The sequence below is a fragment of the Oreochromis niloticus genome, linkage group LG5 (assembly GCF_001858045.2).
Source record: "Oreochromis niloticus isolate F11D_XX linkage group LG5, O_niloticus_UMD_NMBU, whole genome shotgun sequence".
Classification (NCBI taxonomy): domain Eukaryota; kingdom Metazoa; phylum Chordata; class Actinopteri; order Cichliformes; family Cichlidae; genus Oreochromis; species Oreochromis niloticus.
Window position 1 is genome coordinate 16,371,563 of NC_031970.2, and position 18,710 is coordinate 16,390,272.

The 18,710-nt window shown below is 39.6% G+C and overlaps 2 protein-coding genes across 16 annotated transcripts in view; one reads left to right on the forward strand and one right to left on the reverse strand.

Annotated features, from left to right (window-relative positions):
- The window catches only part of cadpsb (Ca2+-dependent activator protein for secretion b), a 67,516-nt gene extending 53,511 nt beyond the window's left edge, over positions 1-14,005 (forward strand). For 5 of the 15 annotated variants that reach the window (XM_013273243.3, XM_013273245.3, XM_025907204.1 and 2 more), the window contains 13 exons: positions 801-830; positions 1,353-1,361; positions 3,179-3,335; positions 3,460-3,601; positions 4,367-4,528; positions 5,814-5,969; positions 6,116-6,263; positions 6,370-6,444; positions 6,559-6,642; positions 6,919-6,951; positions 7,121-7,228; positions 12,182-12,286; positions 12,706-14,005. In XM_013273243.3, coding sequence (XP_013128697.1) covers positions 801-830; positions 1,353-1,361; positions 3,179-3,335; positions 3,460-3,601; positions 4,367-4,528; positions 5,814-5,969; positions 6,116-6,263; positions 6,370-6,444; positions 6,559-6,642; positions 6,919-6,951; positions 7,121-7,228; positions 12,182-12,286; positions 12,706-12,882 — 1,386 coding nt within the window. In that variant the 3' untranslated portion in view covers positions 12,883-14,005. The remainder of the gene's footprint in view (positions 1-800; positions 831-1,352; positions 1,362-3,178; positions 3,336-3,459; positions 3,602-4,366; positions 4,529-5,813; positions 5,970-6,115; positions 6,264-6,369; positions 6,445-6,558; positions 6,643-6,918; positions 6,952-7,120; positions 7,229-12,181; positions 12,287-12,705) is intronic. The other 10 variants (XM_025907205.1, XM_005453556.4, XM_025907207.1 and 7 more) reach the window with 4 other exon arrangements.
- A 2,930-nt stretch (positions 14,006-16,935) lies between these two features.
- LOC100705237 (receptor-type tyrosine-protein phosphatase gamma) overlaps positions 16,936-18,710 on the reverse strand; it is a 127,493-nt gene continuing 125,718 nt past the window's right edge. Inside the window, exon 29 of the mRNA XM_005453547.4 lies at positions 16,936-18,120. Within this exon, the coding sequence (XP_005453604.1) occupies positions 17,974-18,120 (147 nt within the window). The 3' untranslated portion in view covers positions 16,936-17,973. The remainder of the gene's footprint in view (positions 18,121-18,710) is intronic.

An 18,710-nucleotide genomic window follows, 5' to 3' on the forward strand; every position in this document is an offset into this window, starting at 1 on the left:
GACATTTAGCATATTTTTGTCCTAAATAAAATGGTGAAATTGACAATAGTTAACTTTTTACTTAAACACAGTCTTTGCTACTGTTTTACCTTTAGATCTGTATGGCTTTGGTATAGCACCACAAGCTGATGGACATGTTCTCATCCCAGGGTGTCAAACACTGCTGTCCTGTCTAATTCTGCTATATATGTTTGCAGATATATGCAAAACTTGTTCTTTGTCAAATGTGCCTTGACACACGAGCTCTAGCAATACAGGACACCTCCACAGATCCTTCTTTAAAGAAACCAATTTGGCATTAAGTGGTTGGAGGAGTCTTTGTGGAGCAAATCACTTTGGTTTGTGAGCCATTTGTGTTTTGCGCTTTGTTTTGCTTGTTTTTCACTCACTAATTTTAAGCATTTAGGCATAAAAATCTCCTAAATAATAAAAATCCCCTTTTATAACTGTGCACACTGACAAATTGCACTTGCCCAGTGGGTTTAACTGTGATATGAGTGTACATACGTGATGAGTTGCCCATAGTTGGTCTCACTAACTAACACCAGTCAACACTTTGCGCATATCTCAACATGTTAGCAGCTTTTGACAAAATGGTAGTATCTGGCACTCTGGGAAGGCATCTCCTTTTAAAAATCCAACTAGCTTCCTTATTCCATCGTGTTGGCGACTTTAGACATCAAGCTGATGGAAAGCATGATGAACATGTGCAGCTGTGTAGATCTGAAGGTGATCCAAATGTGATCTTAGAATATACAGATAAAGCAGATTTACTGTATCTCTCTGAATATGCTTGACAGGCGGCAGTCACAAGTTCTGGAGATCAATCGGTACAGTATTTTTTTTTTCTTTTTTTCCTCTTCAGTCCCCATCACGACCCTCCTGTATGGCATGTGCGCCACTATGGCAAGAAGCACGTTTCTAGACAGAGAATGAACTCAGTGGGTGGGTTTGTAGGCACAGAAGTGAGAGCAAATCTGTTTAAATATAAATTTTTAAAAAAACACTTTAGCTTGCACAACATAATTGTTATCATAAAGCATGTTCATCGGGCCATGAAGAGGTTTCCTTTCTATCCTAGCATGCTGAACCAGTAAATTTCCCGAAGTATGCTCCATGTGAACCTTTGAAGTTTGATCCTCCATAAACATTTGTTTCCCCTCCATCCAGCAGTTAATTTCACAGTCCACACCTGTTTAAGCATTACTTCTCCAGCTTCTCCTCTTCCATCCCTCTCTGCTGTCTATTCTCAGTTTACAAACCCTAACAAAGAAATGCTTCAAAAATACAGTATTGTTCTGAACATCTTCCTGTATTCTCACTGTCATATGATTTGGTGACTGCCCAAGCAGGGAAAAGAGGTATGTAGTCAAGTTGAATGAGAAACTCCCGTAATGCTCTGTGCATGTCCAGTAGATGATTCTACATCTCTCCCCTAAGCAAACTACACCCCCTTTAAGACTGGTCCCTTGACATGGTTGCACTGATACAGCACTAGAGTTTGTTTTGGCTGAACAGTGGGTCTGCCGTAGATTTCTCAGGGTCCTGTATGTGTTCCTTAACCACTAACAAAGGTTGGAGGCTACTCCGCCTGGTGACCTTTGAGCCTTTTCCCTTCCCTCACCTGTTGGAAACTATTTAATGTCCTCCCCTTTAGCTGATATAAGAGTATATATCCTTGAATGCGATGGAGAAGAGCCTTGTTTGCTGCCTGTGTTTCTAACATTAGAGCTGTCATGATTTTTAAACCTTTGGAGTGGACAGGTAAGTAGGAAGGTAAGTAAGGTTCTGACTGCTGCTGTGGTGGTTTAATAAGGTGGTCGAATAACAATAAACAGCAGTGAAGTAGAGCATGCAGCATAACTTGGAAAGATTCAGCTTCATTAATTGAACTTGGCAATATGTTAGTCTGAATGATAAGCAAATAAGCCAAGCCAAGACTGCCAGCAAAGCAACTACTGTACCTCTGCTGTCAAAGGGTGAGAAAGTCCTGACTGTGCTAGAAAAACGATCCGCTGAATCTCAGACACCTACTTAACTAATTGGAACAGACACACTCCAACACTAGAGATGTTGTATGCTGCAGTCTTTGGTGTGTCTAGACAGTGATGTGCATGAGACACATTCACATCTAGTGGGCTATGGGTTTGTTGGTGATGTGAATGGTGGACCCCCTCATCTCTCAGCTTGAGAGAAAAGCATGCAGGGAGATCCACGTTTGCATGAGAAGAGCACCCTAGATGTAAAGATACTGTCATGAATAGAAGGCACAAAGATGCAACCCCACTGTGCAAATCTGCTCCCAAGTATAATCTGGATTTGAATTCATGTACCAATTAGGAAGAGCTGTGGATTTGATCTAGTTGTATGCCATGGAAAACATACGCAAGCACACAAGCTGACAGCTGTGATAGATTTTCTGTTCATTTGAAAGGAAATACCCGGCAATTACAGAAATCGCATACGGCACGGAAAAGTCACTCGGTATCCACAAATATAACCAAATATCTTCTCAAATTAAATAACAGGGGACATCTAATGGACACCCGTAACAGAGAGAAGCAGCTAGACTGCTCAAAGGTAGTAAATCAGTCTTCTGGCAACTCTGTTTACGCTCGATTTTAAAATGCTAACTAGATCACAGATAAACAAATGCAAATAACTAGGGGCAGGTTTTGCAATTACTGAAACCATTTGAGGGGGAGGTCTGTGGTGCATTAGGCTTTATATGTTTTGTTCTATAAGAGGAAATGCATCATCAATGCAGGGCCATAGACTGTATGTAAAAGCCCTGTTTTAAAGCCTAAACATTTAGCCGCTTTCACCTTTGCATTTAGAAATGCCCTGCCTCTTACCCTGTGCTGTGAGACCCTCGTAGTCTAGCTGCTTCTCTCTGTTTCAAGTGTTTAAACTAAGTAAAGCCAACCAGCTTCTGACTTTAGCTTCATATTCAAGCGTGACATCCGAAATATGAAAAATCAAGTCCCAGCAAGAAAGGGTAAGGGTATTTGCCGAAATGCCAAACTATTCTCTCAACACACCAAACATGCATCAACCCAGTGGTATTTCCTTTTCGAGCGATACTGTCCAGTAGTGTGTATTATTCTCTCATTTCCCTCTCATCTTTTAACAGGAGGACTTGTTGACCTGTTTGGTTTCCCTCCTACTGTGTCTCTAGGCATTTGCATGGTGGACAGACCTTATGGTGGAACATGCAGAAAACTTCCTGGCCCTCTACGCCATCGACATGGATGCCGCTCTGGAGATCCAGTCACCTGAGAGCTGGGACAGCTTTCCCCTTTTCCAGCTGCTCAATGACTTCCTCCGGACAGATTGTAAGTTCATGCATTTGGCCCATGTTTATGTTTCAGCTAACTTTAGGTATTTTCATCTAAAAAAAAAATAATAATAAAAAAATGTATCATATCCTTTTGTAACACGCTTTTTCCTCCCTCATAGATCATCTGTGCAATGGAAAGTTTCACAAACATCTTCAAGATCTGTATGCTCCTCTGGTGGTTAGATATGTGGATCTGATGGAGTCCTCCATCGCACAGTCAATTCACAAGGGCTTTGAGAGAGAGTCCTGGGAGCCTGTAAAGTAAGGAGCTTCCGTCTTTATAGCTAGGCTGTAGGATGGCTGGAGATGCAAAGCTTTTTTATTCAGATGACAGACTGACTGACTGTGTGGAGGCTGAAAAATCTGGTAGCGCAGCTGTAATGTTCATCCAAGCTTCCTGTAGCTTCACTTTTAAAGAACGAGCCAAGTGTGGGCTGAGCAACCTCTTTATCCTGTAGAAGAAATTGGTTTTTTATTCTGAAAATAGTGCTTGATTAATGTATGTGTCTCACCAATTCTCGCCGACACATTGGGGTCAGGGCAAAACATAGTATCCCTGTTGTTCTGTGTGTGAACTAACCTTCATGACGTGTGCTTTGACATGTTACCAGAAAAAAAATGCCTCCAGTGTGTTATGTTGCTACTTTATTTGTTGTGGCTTTAATATGTCTGCTTTTACGTTTTCCTTTCATTGCAAAGATTATATTTAAGGTGTATTAAGGTAACCTGTATTTTCTTGGTCTTTATTCGTGTTCATTTTTTCGGTTTTTGGTATTACTTTGCTTGTCTCTGTCTCTATCGCTGCATTTAATACTTTATGTGTGTGTCCAGCTCTCTTTACTCTTGAGTATTTTTGTAAAATGTGAGTCTTTGACAGTTACTGTCCCTTTTATGTGCGTTTCTCTTTGTTCCAGTCTTCACATATTTTCAGATTTTACTTTTATGATGAGTGTTACATTGCTTTCTGCAGCTCCCACGCCACTGTTATGGATTCTTTTTTTTTCTTTTTGTCTGTCTTTTCTGCAGGAGTTTAACAAGTAATCTGCCCAATGTGAATCTACCAAATGTGAACCTCCAAATTCCCAAAGTACCAAATCTGCCAGTGCCAGTAGCAGGACTATCAGTTAACCTTCCACAAATGCCTAGCTTTTCTACCCCGTCATGGATGGCTGCTATATATGACTCTGAGTGTGTATTCAACTAGTTCACTTTAGATTTACTGAGAAAGCAGAGATAACTTGGTATGAAGATGCCCGTGAGTAAGGACAATTAAAAAAGATATGCCAAATTTTGAAATTGTAGCAAAAAATGTAAATGAAGACGAAACTGACATTTAAATTCAACAAAATCTGAATCGGTTTTCTCTTGTGTGAATACTTGCCACTTATTGCTGTTCATGTTCATGCCAAGGTCACTGAGAGGTGTAGAGTAGATGGGGACGTGCTTTCTAAAATGAGAGGCTGTAATGCTCTCATTTGTCTCAACATGCATGCTGTTGAGCTGAGGTGTGGAGATACAGGCTGAAAAAAAAATAAACGAATCAAACAACAAAAAAAAATGTAGTTCTAAGGCTATTGGAGTTCTACCGTGCAGAAAATGTTCCCCATTTGAAACATCAAGATCTCCATTGTACAAAATGTGTATCTCCCCAGAGTTGTTGTCCACAAACATTTGCTCTAGTGATGCTTAGCGAATTGTAGATTGTACATGGCCGTAGGTTCATCTCTGACCTTGACCACCTGCTAGTAGTCTGATTGGGAGGGCAGACAGAGCGGCTCGGAGTGGAGATGATAAAGTGGAGAGGCTTAGAGGCAGGAGTTCAAACCTCTTCGCCTCTGTTTTTATCTCCTTTCCTTCCTCACTCTAAATGTAACACTTTTCCCAATCAGCTCTACTCAGGATGCCTAAAAAGGTCTGCATGGTTTGTTTGATAATCCTTCCAGGGGTCCCACCAGCCTGGGGACATGGATGTTGAGAGAGGGCCTGTGATGAGTGAAGCCAATTTGGAGATTTTTTAAAATGTTTTTTGGACACTGACTATAAATGCCTTTTTTTATTTTTTATTTTTTTTTTTTGCACGCCCTCCCTCACTTCCTCCATTCCCTACTCCTTTGTGTGATTAGCTGCTGTATCTGCAGTGACTTTACCTGCATGTGGCCACTTCACATACCAGTCAATAATCATACTCTGTAGCATGGTTATTGATCTGTTACAGTAAACCCTACCCGCTCCTTTTCACCCATAAACTGACTGTCCAGAAACTCCTGAACAAACAGGAAAGGAGACACGTAGGTGGACCAGTCAGTATATGGCCAGAGCAAAATTGTGTAAAAAAAAAAAAGTGTAGCGGCACAGCATCCACCTCTGCTCCTGCCACTACAACCCCCACCCCCTCCAAACCTTTAATCCCCCCCCAGGTAACAAGTTGACATTTGTCTTCTGACCTGTGTATGTGTGTTTGGGTCAATGGCAGTAATGGCTCCGGGACATCGGAGGACCTCTTCTGGAAGCTGGACGCCCTCCAGACTTTCATCAGGGACCTGCACTGGCCTGAGGAGGAGTTTGCCAAACACCTCGAGAGCCGCATCAAGCTCATGTCGAGCAACATGATCGAGAACTGTGTCAAACGGTGTGTATTTGTGTGACTGTGCGTGAGATGATGACAGACTGCGAGAGACACAAAAGCTCCAAAATGCAAAGAGTTTGTTTTTTGCATAATGAACATCTGCAGCATATTTTCATTTTAGAGTGTATCATTTTTAATTTGCACTGCAGCACCAGAATGGCATTTGAGTCCAAGCTGGCAAAGAGCAGCAAGTCCACAGATTTCCGCATCTCTCCAACATTATGCACCATGTTCAACGTGATGGTGGACGCCAAGGACCAATCAGCAAAATTGTGTGCTATGGAGATGGGCCAAGAGGTAAAAACTTCATCTGGGGCAATGATTGCATGTTGGACAATGAGGCTTTGTGCTTTTAATTTGCTGACGTGAATACTTTTGTTGGAAATTCTTCTGCTTTTCACAGAAACAGTTCCACTCCCAGATAGACGAGCTGATTGAGGAGAGTGTGAGGGACATGATTCAGCTTCTGGTTGCAAAGGTGCAGCTTCATATCAGCTTAGTTTGATAACAATATTAGAAAGAAATGTAACTTGCAACTTTTTAAAATATGATTATTAGGTTATTCATGATTCCTCATCCTCTCATTTTCCAGTTTGTTGCCATATTGGAGGGAGTGCTGGCCAAAATATCCAGATATGATGAAGGCACTCTCTTTTCTTCATTCCTTTCATTCACGGTAAGATTTTTCTTTCTTCAGTCCCCCAGTTTATTTTTCTTGAAACTATTCTTTAAAAAAATTCACTTTATATTCTGAAAAACTACTTAGTACCAAATCCAGTGAATTTATTTCCTGAAAGCCTGCTTTTTTGTCTCATGGGGGGTTAAAAAAGGGTAAAAAAAACTGTAGTTTTGTATCTTTAATAGTAAAATATTCCAAGCCCTAATGAATCTGACGATAATTAACATTTCACCCATCTCAGCCACTGTTTGACGGTTTTGTTTCGACTTTCAGGTGAAAGCTGCTTCAAAATATGTGGATGTACCTGTAAGTTTAACAGCCTCCGACTTTCCTGTTTTGTTTGTGAGCATTTAGAGCTGAACAAAATATCATCTGAGTGATTTTGTTCTACCTTTTTGAAGACAGTAATTATTGGTACAGCCGCTTGTTTGCTCTTCTCCTGAGTCATGACCCTATTCTTTGTCTGTTCTTATAGAAACCTGGAATGGATGTAGCTGACGGCTACGTGACCTTTGTGCGCCACTCTCAGGATATGCTTCGTGATAAGGTCAATGAGGAGGTGTATATAGAAAGGTTATTTGATGTAAGTAAGATGCCGTCTCCTCCTCACAAAAAGGGAGGGGCCTTCCAAAATGTGGCAAAACAACAGGGCAGAGAGGGATAAGTCCCATTTTGAGACCAGGAAATGTATTTCTGCCTGGAAGAAGAGGCTTTTCTGATCCCTTCTCGACTTTTCTGTCTCTCTGTCTCTTTTCTTTCCCAATCTCAGCTGCCCTCTGCATTCTGGTGTGCATTGCCACAGTGCTTTTGGGCCTTTGTGTATTAAAAAATCAAACTTTTACTTACCAAAGAGTCCATAAAAGCATCCTCAGAAAGGATTATCTAAAGCAGTGCTCTCTGTGGAAAGAACAGAACTGTCCATACTGATCATATGCCAGGACACCAAGTTCTTGTATTTTTTAAGTCACCACTGTCTTCTGCTTTCAGATGCTTTCCACACAAAACATGTCAGCCTCCTGAATGAAAATAAAAACCCACTCAGTCCTTTTGTCCTCAGTCCACAGTGAAGCACCTGTGCAGTTTCTGTGTGTGAAATGAAAACGCTGGGTGAATGATGCACTGCTGGACGGGCCTGGGTCAATCTGAGAGGCTGACATGGCAAATACCCTTGATCTGTTAGAACAGTGGTTCCCAACCACCCAAGGAAAATGCGATCAGTCATGACGATGATGATAAATATGAACAGAAAGGAGACATCACACCCCCTTTTTTTATTACACCCCGAGCAGTCTGTTGCACAGCTTAGACTGAGGTGAGTGAACAGCAGTGTAAGCATAAACCTAATTTCATCATTTAGATAAAATGCAAGAGAAGATGAAAATAGATGCACTGGTAGTAGAAATGATAACCTGCAACAGACTTTTCAGTCCTAAAGTGCAAATTTATCTTTGTACCACCTTTTAAATAAACATTGCAATTCAAAGCATCCCCCAGGAGAAAGTAAAAAAGGAAATAAAATGAACACAAAATGAAAACATGTTTTGAAAAAAAAGCTAAAACTGAGTAAAAAGCAGAGCATTATAAGTGCTGGAGTCTAAGGTATTGGGAAACAATGGATGTTTGACTCATTAATACTTTAATAGGCAATTACTGATCGCTTTTGTTTAATCTTATAATAAAAAATGAATTAAATTCAGGCTTATCTATATATCACCAAATCACAGCAGTAGTCAGCTCAAGGGTCTTTATATAAAAGTAAAGACCCTACATCGATGTACAAAGAAACCCACTGATCCTCTGTGAGGAAGCACTTGGCGATAGTAGTGGCAAAAAACACAACGATAAAAAAAAATTCTCTTTTAACACAAGCAAACCTCCAGCAGGGCCAGGCTCAGGGAGGGGCAGCCATCTGCTGCGAACAATTGGGGTGAGGGGAAAGAGAAATGAAGGGCAACGAGACATGACGAACAACAAACCGGACAAAGCACAAAAGACTAAGCTTTTTCAAATATAAATATAGTCCTAAAAACAGCACAAAAACCTTCTCCCTTTTCTATTGTTGTTTTTACACAGATGATGAGAACAGATGATGAATGACTTCCACCTGCTCGGACCAGGTTTACACTTTTATGCTCTGGGGGGCATTAATAGATCTACTTTAGCTTTCTATTGTTAGTATTCTGTGAGGTCCAAGCCATTTTTTAGTCAGTTTTATGTAACTCCCACGCTGCTAAACTGCAGCTGAACTTCCACACGCCTGTTTCCATTGCCTCCAGGGATTCGAAACATTAATGAAAGCAACCTAAGAAGAAAACATGATGCAGGTTAAAAAGTATAAGGTCTAATGAGGGTACATAAAAAGGCATGACTTGGATGTGAATTGTTGGGAACCAGTGTGTTACAGGGGGAAGAGAGCACTGTCTTACCAAACATAATCCTAACGGGATACATTGACATAAATGTGTCCTCCATATGTGATTCAAACAACACATAATGCTGTGATGTGTCTGCTTCATGTCATTTAGAACCTGTTTGTAAAGACCTGTGTCTCCACAGGCGTGTGATTGCTTTGTGTGTCTGACAGATTCTCAGTTCTTTCTGTGAGGCAGTGACGTCACGTTTTTATGTCTGACAGACAATGGTTTCTATTTTTGTGCCAGATGAATATGACTTTTTTTTTTTTAATCTTCTTTTTTATTTGGAGCCAGGAGTGATGCTGTTGTGAAGTGGGTTTTGCTTTTGTCTTTGAGGTCCACACTGGCTCCCCTGTCTCCGTGTGTCCTTAATTTTTTCTACTGTGGAGCTTTTTACCCCCTTGTGTCCCCCGTGTGGCCCCAGAGTGCCCAGCTGAGATCCTAGTCAGCACCGTTGTGTTGAAATTGACTTTTTTTTTTTGTTTTGAGCTGTGAGTGTTTCAGTTTTAGCAAGTTCGAAGCCGTCAATGTTTTTTCCTTTTTGATTTGAATGCATTTCCATTCATTCATTTGCATGCATGTGGAAGTTGTTCCTAGACACTGCATAGGCTCTACTTTATCTCTCTTTCTTACGCTGATTTATTTCAATCCTTTTAATCTCCTGTTTTCTGATTAACTTCATTCCTGCTGCCTCCTCTAGTCAAAAAGTGGCACTTATCTCTAGCGTTGCGTTGCCTTGTTTTATCACATTATGTTGGTTGGCATGATTTTAGAGTCAAATAATCTTCCTGTGTACATCTTCTAGCATGACCCTCCTCAGAGTTCTGCCTCATTTGCGCATAGAGCAGTCGTCCTTAGCACGTACTCAGCCACCCACCCACCCACCCACCCGCGAAGTCTGCATGCACTGCACGCTCAACTCGACTGTGAAGTGGACAGGCATCTGCAAGTTCAAACCTTTCAACCATTCACCTAATCCTGATCTCAATAAACCTCAACCTAAAAACTAAAAACGCACCAACTAAACTAACTCCTTCCACCTCTAATTCGGGCCTTGTAAAGCTTCTCTGCGTTCCTGCCTACTCACAAGTTTAAAGTTGACCTTTCTTGGAGGTATGACGCCCGTTTCTATCAAACATGGGTGCTGTTCTCTTGTAACTTTGGTGCAGTCTGGAAAATTGCCACCCCAAGGAAACGAGAGAGAAAAAGGTACAAGAAAACAGCACCGCTGCTCCCTGCCTGCAAACCATTTACTCACTCTCATTCTATTTTTCTTTTGCTAATGTACCCGTGTCAAAACTATAATTTCAATTCCCCATAGTAGTTTTATATCCACAGTGTAGGGCATTTCAAACGCAGCACTGCTTTTCCACTTGAATAAATTATAAATAAAGGCTTAGTAATTGCCTTCAGTAATTGATGGGCCATGCAGCTGTTACAAAATATCGACTTGAACATTTTTTAGAAGTTGAAAAGGTAATTGCAGTTCAAGACAGATACATTTTTCAATGCGCTATGACTTCCCTCTTTTTAATTAATTCCTTCAAGTCGCTGTAATATCAGTGCACTCAGGGAATTTCTATAAACTTGCTCCTGCCATCTCTTCGTAGCGCTATAAATGCAGTTTCCTTGTGTAAAAGGTAAACGTGAAACGTAAACCGCGTGTGTGTCTGTTTGTGTCCTTGAGTGTGTTGGGATCACTAAATGAAATTCAAGCAGTTTCCATTTACTATGCACATTACATAGAATTTAATTTAATTCCATCTGTTGGTTTAGTGCAAAGTGTCGTTGGAGGATTTGACACCAAAGAAGCTCTTCTTTTTTTGTGTCTTATTGACCACTGGGATTCGCTTATAAGGCCGTTGTTTAGTAAAATGACCCGAGTGCATATTTCTATGACAGGGAACCTATTTTGCTCATTTCAAAACGATATTTTAATTCTTGGATATTGTTACTGTAGCTTTTCATGGTTTACTGCTCAGAATAATCATCTTCTGTTGTTTAATGGCCCTTGGTGGAGCCGCTCAATTCACCCACTGTCTAAAAACAAGCTGTCTTGGCTCCCTTTACCCTCCCTTGAAGCCAGTTTTCTTCTGATTGGTTGCCCCTCACAGACATAAGGTGGGTAGAGACCCTGTGCTCACAGCCACATCTGTGTCTGAGAAGACCATGTTAACTATATCTCCTCACTTTTAACATCATGACACCGAGTGTTTAGAGCAGTGAATCCTGAATTTTTGGCTCACAGCTCAGTAAGGTCTGCTTTTACTTTTAATCTTTAGTATGACAATAATTGAATATTTCTTATGGGAAATGCACGTATTGCCTCAATATGAAGTTAAAGCAAGGAGACAATTTATTGCTTCATGTTTTATGCTAAGATAACATTGTGCAGTTTCTCTTACTCAGACCTAAAAAGCATGTTAGTTATGTTTGAGCTTTTTGATTGGACTTGCCTATTGTTAAAGCCAGACTAGCCGTTTCACCGTTCCCATTCGTTGTGCTATCCTACCCAGAGACGTTAAACCAGTTTTGATCTTTTCATCCAAATTAGAGCCCCCCCAAAAAGTGAGAGAAATGTTTGAGAAATGTAGCAAGTCTAATGTTTTACCATACAGTTTGAAGTTGTCACCACTTCAGTGCACCAGCGTTAACTTCCAAAGTTTAACTTTGATTTCGGCTCAGTGATTTATATTTAATGCCGTCCGGAACTCCGAGTTAAAAGTACATGATGAAGAGATAAGGCGATCTGACATGTGAAAGTTGGAGTATTATATCTTTTAATCTACGATCAAAAGAAACAGTTGAAGCACGCCCATGTTCTGTAGCTTGTAATACTTCTGTGGCTCGTGAGATTTTATTTATTTTGAACATGATCCCCCCTTTTTCAAAAACCTCTGAACTTGCATTATTTGCTCGTTCTGACTCATGCAAGAATGGCTTTCTTGTGTAGTGTGATACAGACTTTGTACTGAGCTTTAATCCGAGTGACTCTGAATGCTGATGTTATTATGAAATGTACATGTTTATACCTGCATCTTAAAGGTTAGTTTTCTATCATGGTGTCTTTAGTACGTGTGTGGGTGTGTGTTTTGCTGGAGAGTGTTGTGTTTGTGTTTCAGCAATGGTACACTGCCACCATGAACCTGCTGGGGACCTGGCTCACTGAACGCATGGATCAGCAGCTCCACGTCTACCAGTTAAAAATCCTCATCAGGATTACAAAGGTAAGGTGTTGATAAACTGGAAACTTTTTTTTTTTTGTCTACAAATCCTAACTTGGTTTATCTTAGAGCACCGTGGGTTCACATGGATGGGTTTTGGACTCCTGCAGCTCACTCGATCCTTTAAGATCCAAAAGCTGGCCCATGATTTCACTATTTCTCTGACTTCCATGTATCTCACGTCAACTTTCTTTTGTAGTAGCACCTTAAACTAACCGCTTTACTGATAGATGTTAAGTAAATATCTTGTCTGGAACCCTACTTTTACATTACTTGAGCCAGTTTAGATGTTCATATTCTGTTGGTAAGGTTAAATCTGGGATCAGTGCTAAACTGAGCTGAATTACCTTTTCTTCAGTACAGCAAATTGGCTCAGACACAGCAGGAAGTGTGTCACGTGACATATATTCGTTTTCCTGCAGAAAAAGTACCGGGACTTCCGCCTGCAGGGTGTCCTCGACTCCACCCTGAACAGTAAGATGTACGACACGGTGCGCAACAGGCTGACCATGGAGGAGGCCGCTGCTTCGGTGAGGGAAGGAGGCATGCAAGGCATCTCCATGAAGGACAGCGACGAGGAGGACGAAGAGGACGACTAGAGCCCGTGCACCGAGACTTCAGCCCTCCCTCTAAGACCCTCCCTCACCCCGACCCCCTCCCTTTGACACTTTTGACTTTAGCCTGGTTACCGATGCATGTACCAACTCAGATAGCCACTCTAGGACCTCTTTGTCAGCTCGAAATGCCTATGAAGGAACTATTAACTATAAAAATAGTACTTATACTGAAGAAAATCAAAATAAAAACGTTTAAAAAAAAATAACCATGATTGGCAGTTTAGCTGTGTCATGATAAAGATAGCACCTATCTTGGATTCATTCATTTCTAAATTCATTTCTATGTGTTACTAAGCAATATGGAGAACCATTTGTTTGACAATGTTGAGTGAGATTAATAGGTGTGTCCCTGTCCAATGCAATCCTATATGGCGCTTCTTTGTCGTATTCTACATTCATTAATGGTACATTGTCGTGATGATGAGTGTGTGGACCCTTTTCTTTGTCTCGTCTGTTTTTAAGTGAATGCCAACTGCTTCGAACTGAAAATAAAACCTCTGTATTTGTTTACGGCTGTTACAGATAAACCGTCGTCTACTCACTGTTCTTAACATCGACAGTAAGTCTAGACCTGCATTTTTTATCATGTGTCAATGCTATGTGATCTCATCTCAATTACTAATTAGACATGGTTCAACAGGAATCTTGAACTTCGAGTGGGTATTCTAGAGATGCAATATTCTCATAGCTCCATTTTGATAACTCGGGAGATTCTATTTTTATTTCAACATTAAAAGGCCTTGAAACAGGTTCTATTTTAATTGAGTTGCACTTTTACAAGGAAAAAGAGCAAAAATAATTTTTTTTATTAAAAAAAAAAAGTTGGTCCGTCTTTGTTCTGTAATTGTGTAGAATGAGATGTCTGGCATTTGTTTGGGTCTCACTGTTGTTTTGTATATATTATATAAATATATATAAATATAAAATGCTGTACATTGCATTCTGAGCCATCGCTGCATGCCCGTGGGTTCCCACCCTCCCCAAACGCTTTCTGTTTTCTGTGTGAATTAGCTGGTGGATTCATTCTTGCTTTTGCCTTATGAAAGCCAACAGTTGTAATATGCAAGAGCTGTGGCCTCTAAATAAAAATTACTGTACATGTGCATCATCTGTCATGTTTCCTAAGATGCACCTGGGACACAACCGTCAACACTGTACACAAAGAGTACAAAGTAACAACATTTAGTAGTTTTGAGTATGAGGATATTCGTGATCTTTAGATTCTGTAGTATATGGGGTTTTTTCCTCAGTATCAAAGTAGTTTATACATTCATACAGGACTAAATTGAGCATGTGGGCTGCTAAAAGTTAATTATGCCTAATTTTTTCCTAGCATTTATTTATCCATTTTAACCTTTTATGTCGTGACAGCTCAGATGGAGAGCAAAACGAAAGAGAGAAAGGGTAGAGAAAAGAGCCCGAGGCGGACTCAAACCCACCCCTAATTTACAATACTTTAAACAGTGCCAATTTCTGCCAAAATAAAGTGCGGCATTAGGAGAAAATGAACCTATGGTGCCATTTCAGCTCATTCGGATTTTCAATTTTATGCCACTTCATATGTCTTCTCCACTACATTTCACAGGGAAATATTTCAGTCCACCACATTTATTTCATAGCTCGGGTTACTCGATATATTAGGATTTTACAGTCATTTCATCATGTGTATAAATATGAATTAGAGGATGTGATAGGTTGACACGGCAGTGTATAAAGATTTAAATGAGCAAATCACTTGCATATATTAACACACAGGATTGTGCGTACTTCTTCCACCACTGTTGTTCGGTGAGAGTGTGACAGCAGGGGGCGACATGGAGAGCAGGTTCCTTATTTTATTTTCCATACTTCATGTAATACAAGGATGCAGTGCACCCAAAGCCAGACTTTATTCAATGCAGAGCAATACAATTTACCTAAATGACAGTATATTATAATATGGTATATAATAGCATCATAGGAATAACTATGATACTGTCATATAAACACGTAATGTGACTGACAAAATCTTTTTTTTTTTTTTTTTTTTTGAATTTTCATAAGTTACAGATTAGAGTTAATGACCAGCGTAGCTGAAGTGATCTGAGACCAACATATCTGATATCTGATCTAAATCGTCATGGCGGATCTCAGAAGGGCAGCTTCGTTTGTTGGAGTTTTGCTGAGGTGTTTTCACAAAAGTACAATCTCTTACAGGTCCTCTGTACAAACCAAATCTTTGTATGAAAATATAAACTTCTATGATCACAAAGGTTACAGATTTTTTTTTTTTTTCCTTTTTAAGTAAATGCGTGAAGGTACAGCACTTGTGTTTCAAATGTGAGCAGAGAAAGATGCTGGCATTCACACTCACACACACACCAACACGAGGTGAAAATTTAAAAATGAAAAAAAAGTTTCCATGTGGAGTTTTGATGTTTCTCCAAATGTCAGAGGGGTTTCAATGGATTAAGCAAACTCCGGGGTGGAAAGGAAATAGATGTTATCAGATGAATTTTAAAAACATATGTAAAAAAAAATCAAATTAAATAAAAAAATCCATCTCAGAAAACACAAAAATCAACCAAGAGAGGAATGTTAAGGGTTGAAAATGGGTTATAATTACAGTTCCAAACTAATGCAGTAAAGTCCAGATAAAATACAATTTACAGTCGGAATTTTAAACCTAGTCACACAAGTCCTTGATCTTGAGCTTGTGGAAAGGGAGTTTGAGGCTAGAAGAGAAACATGCTCAAAGGTTAAGTTCACACTTTCCACAGTGGAAATCTGCGAGATTTAGCAATATGGATTTCAAATTCTATCTGGTTTAATAGATCTCAGGATAAAACCAATAACATGTTCCAAAGCGGGACCACATCTTTGGTTACAAATAAAGCATCACTCCCCACCCCCACAGAAAGGTTTCACCTACTTTGACTTTTTTCAGTGTTTGTTTACAATTTTAAGTGGAAGTAATGTAAATTTTTTTTGACACTGATCAACGGGGGGGGATGACGACCCATATCAATCTATCTGTATATGAATGCAAATTCAGATCCATTAATTTGCAAACACATTCACCCTTTTTAATAAAATCTAAATAGTCCATCCTTCCGTAAGTTAATCCACTTTGTGATGACAGTACATTGAGCAATTTCCGTTCCATGAAGTCCAAGTCCTAGTTCATTTTCCTGCGATAACTTCATTACGAACAAAGATGACTATCGTTCAAAAAAAAAAAAAAAAACCAACCCAAAAACATCTGAACAAGGCACTGAATAACATCTTCACCAGGACGCCTGGCGGGGATTCTTCTCTGTGGTAAAATTGGGTAAAACAATGAAATATAAAGCATGAATTTCCTTAATTGAGAGCAATTTCTACTCATTTCCTGCTTCATCTTTTTTATTGTGGTACTCTAATGGACCAGCCTTGAATGACTCACAGTTTAAAACAGCCTCTCAGTTTATCCTCTTTTAGCTCCGGTCTCTTTAAGTCCCTCTGCCTACTGTCTGTGAAGGGCTTCCACAAACCTTATGCTTGTAAGGCTCAACTCCACATCTGAAGCTCAGGCATGCACCATATTTTATTTTGAGAGAGAGATATATATATATATATATATATATATATATATATATATATATATATATATATATATATATATATATATATATATATATATATATATAGATATATATATATATATATATATATACACACATAGATATATATATATATATACACACACACACGTATGGAGAGAGAGAGACATATATATATATATAGAGAGAGAGAGCTGAGTCCAGATTAAGTGGCAAGTCTTGAAAAACTGGCAGTTTGCTCACATCAGCTTGGCAGGATTTGAAAGGACAACAAAACTGCAGTATCTTTATCCACAAAACTGATGTGCACATATCCTCAAATGACTCAACCCAACCAACTTATAAATGCTGCCAAAGATCCCTCTGTGAATGTGGCCTTGAAGTCCTTGAACGTTTGTGCAGAAAAATGTGGGATTTGGATTTTAAATGTTGAAAACCAATCCGCTGCCAGTTGTTTTCACTTTGACGTGAATTTTATTTATTCATTTATTCAATTTTGGTGTTGATCAGCGTCAAAAATAAATTCTCGTTACATCCACTGCATTGCGAAAACACATGGGGAAAAAAAATGATGTAGCGCGATTACATTTTGTTGGTACAGATGTTTAACAGCTGAGCTTGGACCGCTTGGGTTAGAAAAGCTCAAAGAAATGCTGAAAAGAAAAAGAAAAAACATAGCTGGAGATTTGTAGGCAATACATGACAAGCTACAGATCTCCATTTATTAAAAAAAAAAAAAGTAAGTTTACACCAAGGCAGGTGGACAAATAAGAAAAAAAAAAAAACAATCATTGGCTGGCTATTAGGGATATAATATTTATAGATATATTTATATATATTACAAAACAATTTAACAATATAACAATATAAATCCCTGTAAAAAGCAATAAATGTTCACATTAGATGTTGTAACACACTTTAACAAAATAAGCCATAGGTACATTTTACAAGACAGCAGTGAGATACTGTGGAAATAATATATAGGCGGGTGTGAGTCTCTTCACGAGATAAAAAGCTTCACCCCTGTGGAGCGGAGCCTCAAAACAGTTAGTCTGACTGAAGTGATAAAGTGACATAATTCATGCTTGTAAAATGAAGTGAAGTTTTGTTCCGAGACAATCAGGAAGTGGATCGCTTCAGCGCATCCCGGCCTTCGTGCCTCGCGTTCGTCTCAGCGCGGTCCAAGATCCGAGTTTCCTCGTGATGCCAGGATTTAATGATGTCATACTTTTGCTCACTGGATTTTAGGCAGTAACACTGATAGTATAGTGCAAACTGGACAGAGCTGCTTATTCCTCGTGTCAACTTAAAACAGGTGCAAACGCTCAGCAGGATAACATTTAAGACAAGAAATAAAGGACAAAAACATAAATATCAAAAAACTTTTATCAGTATAAAAAGTAATAAGGTTATTCATTTAATCAATAGTCTGGCAAAAAGGCCTCAGAAATGTTCTCGGATTTTTACAAATTAAGTGCCTGTAAGAATGTCCTCAGACGAGCGACTCCATGCTCTCTGCGGGGTCCGACTCGTCTGCGATCACCACCGCCCCATTAGTGTCCATGTGCATGGGGCTCAGGCCACACTCTCGGTTGCTGACCAGGCTGAGCATGGCTTTGTAAAGGTACTGGTACTGCTCCTGTGCACACAAACACAAAAATAGACACCGAGTTCACTCTAAAGATCACTTAATTTTTTTTATACAATCACAAGCATGTCTACGTACCACCATCAAAGGATGTTTCTGTTACAAACAGAAAGTGATGTTTGCACTGAGTCACCCAAAAAGTAGGAACATCCAGTTCGCCAGCCTTTTTGCCCAAACGATCCATTTATGAATTCTCACCACATACCATAGAAAGCTTTGAAAACTAATACTAGATGGTGAACACCATGAGGCATTTAGCAGCTAAAGCCGCAGACATTTTGTCAGGAATTGGTGAAGAAAACAGAGCTTAAGGAAAACTGGACAAAGCCAAGAATACTAATGGAGCTCCATTTCTGCTGAATGAAAAGTGTGCTTGATGTGAAGACACCTGGCAAATTGTGTATCTGCCAGCCTGTTTTTCTGCCCGCTGTTGACAAGAAACTAATCAATGCAGCAGTAAATGCAGCTTTAGGCAGTATTAATTGACTTTCTGGCCACTTGGGGGCAGCAGAACAAGCTATAAACACAATAATGTCAATCGCAAGCTAATGAAGTTGATATGCAAAAGGTGTTAGCAACAC